Source organism: Lolium rigidum, chromosome 2 (assembly GCF_022539505.1).
Source record: "Lolium rigidum isolate FL_2022 chromosome 2, APGP_CSIRO_Lrig_0.1, whole genome shotgun sequence".
Taxonomy (NCBI): Eukaryota; Viridiplantae; Streptophyta; class Magnoliopsida; order Poales; family Poaceae; genus Lolium; species Lolium rigidum.
In genome coordinates this window covers 49,559,054-49,566,884 of record NC_061509.1, presented here as the reverse complement: position 1 = coordinate 49,566,884, position 7,831 = coordinate 49,559,054, and the positions used below count along the sequence as shown (strand labels likewise).

Below are 7,831 nucleotides of genomic sequence, written 5' to 3'. Positions count from 1 at the left end.
CCTCTCCCGTCGACTTCTCCTGGGCGTGCTACCGGTCCTTCTCCGGGTGGTTCTTCTGCGGCTTCTACCGGAGCGAAACCCGGGCTGCTCGTTTCGCCAAGGATGTGGGTGGACACACCCCGCCCGGGTCCTTCCTCCGCTAGTCGGCACCGGGCTTCTTGCTTGCCATCATTTGCTACCTACTACTGTGTATTGGATGACATGGCACTCTCCTCTTGTATGCTACTACATGCACCATGTATGCTACTATGTGGATTTCATGCTATTTATGTGAATTATGGTGATTTTGGATGAATTATGGTGATTTTGGATGAATTTGGATGTATTTGTATGCTACTATGTGGATTTCATGCTATTTACGTGAATTATGACGAATTTGGTCGATTATATGATATTTATGTGAATTTGGTGGATTATATGAGCTGGGCTGGAACTGGATTGCCTTGGGCCTGGAACTGGAAAACAAAAAAAAAATGGCAGGCCCTATGCCGAGGGTAAGGCCGTCGGCATAGACCACGACATAGGACCATATGGTCGGGTCTATGCCGAGGGGTTGCCCTCGGCGTAGCTCGACGCGCCCGAGGCTGCGCCGCGTGTCCACGGCCTGGCTGCATGGATCAAGTATATGCCGAGGGGTTGCCCTCGGCGTAGAGGCACAGCTGGCGGCGCCACGACGCGCCACGTCGCCCACCCGGCGCGCAGATGGCTGGGCTATGCCGAGGGATTACCGTCGGCGTCTGACGGAGCACCGTTAACGGAGACGGCCGGTCGTGGCCAAACGCCGAGGGCAGCTACGCCGAGGGGAAGTCGCACCGTCGGTATAGCCGGCATACGCCGACGGCCGGCCCTACGCCGACGGCACGATGACAGGTGCCGAGGGACCTGGACGCCGAGGGGCTATGCCGAGGGCTGCCGTCGGCGTAGCCTACGCCGAGGGCCAGGCGTGGCTACGCCGAGGGCAGCCGGCCGTCGGCGTCTACGTCGATTCCTGTAGTGTGTATTGAACCGATTTTTCTCGCCAGTTAGCGATTTTTCTTCTTATATACTGTGCCAACTCATCAACATACAACATACACGGTACAAGAAAAATCAGCTTAATACAATGTAATGGGTGATTTTGAACCGTTTTTAGAATTTAGGGTTAAAAGTTGAACCAAAGTAAAATTAAGCGTTGTAAGCTGACCTTTGAGACAAATTTAGGGAGGGTAATTGGACTTGTATCAAAAGTAAAACAAGAGAACCAGGCATAGGCTCGCAGTCGCTAGGCTGCAGCCATCTCAAGATCTGAGTAATTTTGGACATCATGAATAGCATTGTATTAATCAAGAGTAGAGAGGAAACATGCTAAATCAGAGCTCTCAAACGAAGTTCGATCCGATTTTACACTACTCACATCAAACTTGATCTGTCCAAGTTTATTGCATCCAGCGAACCGAGCTGACAAACACCACACCAGCACACGAATGGGGTACCAATTTACACTGGTAGAACGATTCGTACAAACACTCGCGAAGCCGATTGAAGCATAATCACCGGGTGCGCTTCCGCTGGATGCCCCAGTAGTCGAGCGTCTCGAAGAATGGCCGGATCCTGTCCTCCGCCGCGAACCGCAGCCGGGACTCGTCCACCCACGAGAAGGACAGCGTGCCCTTGTTCCCGGCCTCGAAGTAGCACCCCGCCGGGTACAGGTGCGCCGCCGACAGGTTCAGGTCCGCGCCGCACGCCGCGCAACCGTACGCCGTGGCCGTGGTGGTGGTGGTCGCCGGAGCAGACATCGGGGCCGTGGGGATTTCTCAGGCTCCGGGGGTGATTTGGATGGTCTTCTTGTTCGTTTTGAGGATTTGGGATTCGGCACGGCGGCTTTGCTTATGGTTTGGTGCGGCCGGCGGCTCACGCGTTGAACCTGCGCCCCGCCCCCGCGGTGTCGGGTGAGAAAATCAACCTCGAGAACATGGACGTGCGGAAACGTCTCGGATGAAAACATAGCAGGACAAAGCTTTCTGGAGACTAGATTTTTCTTTTTGAAGTGAAAATACTACAAGTACAGTATATTCTTCTACGCGTGACAAAAAAAAATCTGGAAACATAGAGTACAAGATAAAAGAAATATAAATGCACAACATCAAATATACACATTCACCCAATAATAAATAAATACTAGAGCCATGAAACTTCAACATCAAATATTGGTGGCAGTTCCATCGCAGGATCTCTGGATTTTGGCACTCCTACTTTGGCACGGCAGGATCCAACATTGATATCAACGTCATTCAGCGCTCCCTGGTGTTTGCTAGGCTTGCAGAAGGCAATGCTCCTCAAATTTTCTATGAGATCAATGGTCATTCTTATGACAAGGGCTATTATCTAGTTGATGGTATTTACCCTTCGTGGGCAACTTTGGTGAAGACAATCTGGAACCCTGAAGATGAAAAATGCAAGAGGTTCGAAAAAGTGCAAGATGCATCTCACAAGGATGTAGAGCGGGTATTTTTGCGTGCTACAATCACGTTGCGGAATTGTTCGGCAACCTGTAAAACATGGAGCGCCGAGAGAATGTGGGAGGTCATGACATCATGTGTCATCATGCACAACATGATCGTTGAGGATGAGCGAGATGACAACATATATGACGGTGACTAGGAATTCCTGGGTGAGTTGGTTGAGCCATAGGCTAGGTAGCTTCTTGGGAGAACTACTTGCATATGCATTATATATTGCGGGATCGGACCATCCATGACCGCTTTCAAGCCGATTTGATTGAGCACATGGGGACTCATGTGGAAAACCAACCTGGATAGTATGTTTCGATATTCAATTTAACTTGTAAAACTATGTGGTGTTTGATTGTGAACTATTCTTATTTAAACAATATTTATTTTTAATAATTTCAATTACCTTGTTAAACTACGTGCTCTAGAGGTATCTACAACAATATTTAAGGGTATTAAAAAGACACGCCCCCATACACATAGATATATACGCTAAATGTGTATACAAATACAACATTGAATTTATCCGATTATCAACAAATTAGTTCAAAGTGATTTTTTACAAGATATGGTTTAAATATAGCTACACAAAAAAAAACAATGCTATACATTACAATTGTATAACAATATAGGTAATAATAGAAACACTCAAATGTGGTTATGTATGGCAACTCATAAATGTAAAATTATATTGTTAATATTGTAGTATGATAAAATGAGGTGTAACAAAGTACAAAAGTTTATTATAAATAAAAATATACTTTTTTATAATTTGCCATAGGTATAAAATATGTTTGAATGGGCCTCGTTCTTGTTGTCTCTTGTGGTAATGTGTACATGTCTGCTGATTTTCGTTCTTATATCCTTTTGTGGTAGCTTCTATTATATCAAATTTCGGGCTATTGCACAATGCACGCAAGCATCTGGGCTACCTTGTGAAAACCTCTTTTTAATGGCAACTACATCTACTGGAGTGGCATCAGCCGTGACATCAGTCACGTGCTAACCAATCCTTTCACAAAATTAGAAAACAAAGCTGAAATATAACTGAAACACAAATATTTTGTGAAAAAAATCTCTATGATGCTAGCAGGTGTCATGTAGAGTATATGGAAAACTAGAAACCTAGCCTGCTTTGAGCATGTTTGGCCGGCTAATCCATCTGAAGTTTTTTTTTCAAACATGTTATTGGATTGAACTTTGGAGTAATCTGCAGGTGAAGGAGGCCGCAAAATTGGAATTGAGCAGGGCGCAAAGTTGCTGGAGAGGGCAAAAGTTCAGATAAAAGTCTAGATAGTATAATTCTTCGTTCATATGTCTATGCCATTTTCCAAGAGACAACGATGTGTTTGCTACGCTCAGAGGATTCATTATTAACTATGGTGCCTATTGCAACCAATCATTATATTTTCCTTATAGTAACATTTCACATGACCCTTCAAATGATTTATCTTATCAATGCTAATATTTTGAACATGAATTTCTACATTTTCAGTGTGTAAGTACTAAGTATCCATGTATAATATAAAATGACAATAGTACTTCCCTTTTTATGTGTGCATCTGAATTTCCCAAGAAAAGAAAAACCCTATCAGTGGAACCCAGCTAAAATTCATCAACAAAAAATAGTGACGTTAATAGCAGAAAATAGCGCAGCAGAGCGCGCAAGGTCCTTCTAGTCCAATGCTAAACGTGATATGTGTATTATCGCACACAGAAGTTCTAGCTAGCCGCCCCTGAGCCGTGATCGATGCAGTCAGCGGCGTTAGACAGTTCAATCAAAAGTACTCCGTTGTAAAAAAACAGGAGGTTGAACTCTAGGTGAGTAGAACTGAACCACCGAAGAACCCGACCCCCGCGTCGTCCTCCCAGGGCGGCTCAGGGGAACCCTAGCGTGCGGCCTCCGCCGTCCTCCCTCCCCTGCTCCCTCCCTCCGCCGCCGGAGGAATCCACCGGGCCAAGCCCGCGCTAGAGGACGCCGGCGGCGGGGTTCCTCTCGCGAGCGTCGGCCTCGGCTTGCGGCGGGAGCCCGCGGTGGTGGGAGGAGGCTCGGCCTCGGCTTGCGGCGGGAGCCCGCGGTGGTGGGAGGAGGCTCGGCCTCGGCGGCTCGGCAGGCGTGGCGGCGGCCTGGCTCGGCGACCCCATCCGCACCCCCGGTGGTCTGAAGCAGCGCGGCGGCGGGCGGAGCTCCGGCTCCTCCCAGATGTGGCGGCGTCGACGGCAGCTCCCAGCTGCTGTCCGGCGAGGGTGGGCGGGGTGGCGGCCCCTCTCCCCTGCTTCTCCCTCTGCGGGTGGTGGTCGGCCGGTTGCTCGTCGCGGCAGCGTCCTGAGGTGCCAGATCTGACCGTGGCGGGCTCGGTTCGATCTAGCCCGTCGGCTCCTGCCGGCGGTGAGGTTGGTGGTCCTACGTGGTGTGGCGTCGTCGCCGCGTGGAGGGTGCTTGTGCCAGTGGTCCGCACGCCGGCGGCGTTGTGGGTCTCCCTCATCTCCGTTCGGCAAAGTGGGAGTGCGGAGGTTCGGCTGCTCCGAGCGAAAGCTGATGGCGCGACAGCTGCGGATGTCGCTATCCTCTTGGGGGCCTTCATGGAGCCTTCGACCTCCTCCGCTCCCGGAGCATAGTTTTTCGGGTGAAAGCCTTGGCCGTGGCAGGGCCGGACGACGGCGTCGATCCACGTCGCTTCCCTCTTGGGGGCGTCGTCTTGAAGACTTTGTTCCCCAGCGTGCTTTCCTGAGGCTGGACTCGTACGGCATCGCGGAGGGTGGCCGGCGACGTGTGAGGTCCGTGTGGTGGCTTGTGTGGCAACGATGGCAGTGGTGAGCGATGGTCTGGTAGCGTCAAGACCTTGGCTTCGGTAATCGTCCGAGCTTCTTCGTCTTGTGCTTCGCTTGCGGTGGAGTCGGAGCTGCTATGGTTTGTCGAGATTCTTCTTTTGAGCAGCGTACGATGACCTGTAGGGTGGCCCTCTGGCGATGATCTTCCTCGGCGCATGTCTTGCGCTTATTCTCTTCAGAGCTCGTCATCAGAGTCGGAGCTGCCTATTGCTTCACGAGGAGTCGCTTGTTTGGCGGTGGCCGGCTTGAGCTTCACGGTGCTGCTTCGGCGAGGTCTTGGTGGTTGGTTCTTCGGTGAAGTCGGAGTCGCTGAAGAGTGATGACGATGACGTTGAAGGCCAACCGCGACGACTTCTCGCTTCGGTGGCCTGTGTATCTTGTGTGGGTTGCCAGGGTGGCTCTGCCCCTGCGGCGGTCGTGCTCCATGACGGTCGTCGGGGCATCTGTTTCGGTTTTCGGCCGGTTTTCCGCTAATAAACTGGCCAAATTCTGTACTTCTTCTTTATTAATGAAAATGGCAAGTCTTTTGCCTCATCAAAAAAAAAAAAGTACTCCGTTGTCGCATAGGCTGCAGGCTGCAGCCATCTCAAGATCAGAGTAATTTTGGACATCATGAATAGTATTGTACTGTACTAATCAAGAGTAGAGAGGAAACATGATAAATCAGTTCTCTCGGGAGTGGTGTTTTGGAACATGGGAGCATATGCTCTCTCTATTTTGAAATGTATCTTACACATATTTTGAATTTCAAAAAAATTGAAACGAAAAATTAGCATGTACATCTTCTCGTGCTACACGCTCACCAAGTTGTTTCATAAAAAATCGACTTGTCATGTGACGTGTGTAAAAAGACAAAAGTCACAGCTGAAAAATAATGTTTTTCACACGATAAGTTTTCTCTTTTTTACGTAGACCACAAAAAATATTAGTTTTTCGTGAAACTTGACGAACGAACATACATTATGAAGATGTACATGTAAAAATTTTTGTTAAATTTTTTCTACATTTCAAAATATGATTTTTTGGTAGAGGGAGCATACGCACCCGGGAGCCGAATTGAATTTCCGAGTTCTCTCAAAGGAAGTTTGATACTATTTTAGTATTTTACAGTATATATTCACATCAAACTTGATCGGTCTAAGTTTATTGCATCCAGCGAACCGACCTGACAAACACCACACGAATGGGGGTACCAATTTACACTGGTAGAACGATTCCTACAAACACTCGCGAAGCCGATTGAAGCATAATCACCGTGGGTTCTGCTCTCAGCGCGCCGCGGCGGCGGCGGAGACGCCGTTGCCGGTGGACGTGGTGACGGCCTTGATCTTGATCCGGTACCTGGGCCGTCGCGGGATGACCTGGCTGGGCCCCATCCCGAACTGGCCGGTGCCCTCCATGACCGGGGGCCCGTCGTCGTAGACGTAGCCGATGAGGCGGCCGCAGGCGTCGCAGCTGATGCGGGTGCGCTTCCGGTGGATGCCCCAGTAGTCGAGCGTCTCGAAGAATGGCCGGATGCTGTCCTCCGCCGCGAACCGCAGCCGGGACTCGTCCACCCACGAGAAGGACAGCGTGCCCTTGTTCCCCGCCTCGAAGTAGCACCCCGCCGGGTACAGGTGCGCCGCCGACAGGTTCAGGTCCGCGCCGCACGCCGCGCACCCGTACGCCGTGACCGTGGTGGTGCTCGCCGGAGCAGACATCGGGGCCGTGGGGATTTCTCAGGCTCCGGAGGTGATTTGGATGGTCTTCTTGTTCGTTTTGAGGATTTGGGATTCGGCACGGCGGCTTTGCTTATGGTTTGGTCCGGCGGCTCAGGCGTTGGACCTGCGTGCCGTGTGAGAAAGTTCTGTGCCACGCGGTGTCGGGCGAGAAAATCAACCTGGACAACATGGACGTGCGGAAACGTCTTCACTGAAAACATAGCAAGACAAAGATTTTTGGAGACTAGATTTTTCTTTTTCAAGCGAAAATAATCTCTACTAATAAGTTATGGATCAGTGGTCGGTGGTGTTGGTAGGTTAAAAAAATCGAAACAAATTTTCATCCGTCAAACAAACCAGATCAAATATTTGGTACGTTAAAAAAACCAAAGAACATCCCGCATCGAAGCCCGCGATCCCGCACCAAGTGTACGTAAAAAAGACCAAAGACAATCCCGCATCGACCGCTCCGGGTTGGATTCCTTCCTCCCGCATAGGAAAGCCAGGAAAGAATTTGATCCGAGCGGTACCAAAACAGCTGAGCAAGATGACGTGAGTTGAGCCCTCTCCTTCTTCCCTTGTCTTTTGGTTTTCATCTCCACTAATATAAAAAGGGAGAGAGGGTGGTGATCCAACTAATCATAGCCCTACATCACCTATCCAACGACACAAACACGAGCGGACAATCCTGAGCGGACTGACGCGGTGGAATTCGCTGATCGAAAAGAAACTGCCTCGCACGTTCACCCCATCCTTTCCGCGCATGACCTCCATCGTGCAGATCATCCCCCATCCTCTTCAATTTCTCAC

General features: G+C 49.9%; 2 protein-coding genes across 2 annotated transcripts; both read right to left on the bottom strand.

Moving 5' to 3' along the window:
• Positions 1–1,529: 1,529 nt before the first annotated feature.
• Positions 1,530–1,828, bottom strand: LOC124686402. The gene has a single exon (XM_047220351.1). The coding sequence runs from the start codon at positions 1,773–1,775 to the stop codon at positions 1,530–1,532; it is 246 nt and encodes an 81-aa protein (XP_047076307.1). The 5' UTR covers positions 1,776–1,828.
• Positions 1,829–6,589: 4,761 nt separating this feature from the next.
• Positions 6,590–7,021, bottom strand: LOC124689701 (uncharacterized protein At4g08330, chloroplastic-like). The gene has a single exon (XM_047223187.1). The coding sequence runs from the start codon at positions 7,019–7,021 to the stop codon at positions 6,590–6,592; it is 432 nt and encodes a 143-aa protein (XP_047079143.1).
• Between the last annotated feature and the right edge of the window lie 810 nt (positions 7,022–7,831).

What these genes read in the sequence shown, in the direction of transcription:
- LOC124689701 (XM_047223187.1), bottom strand. Translation starts at nt 7,021, where the DNA reads ATGTCTGCTCCGGCGAGCACCACCACGGTCACGGCGTACGGGTGCGCG.
- LOC124686402 (XM_047220351.1), bottom strand. Translation starts at nt 1,775, where the DNA reads ATGTCTGCTCCGGCGACCACCACCACCACGGCCACGGCGTACGGTTGC.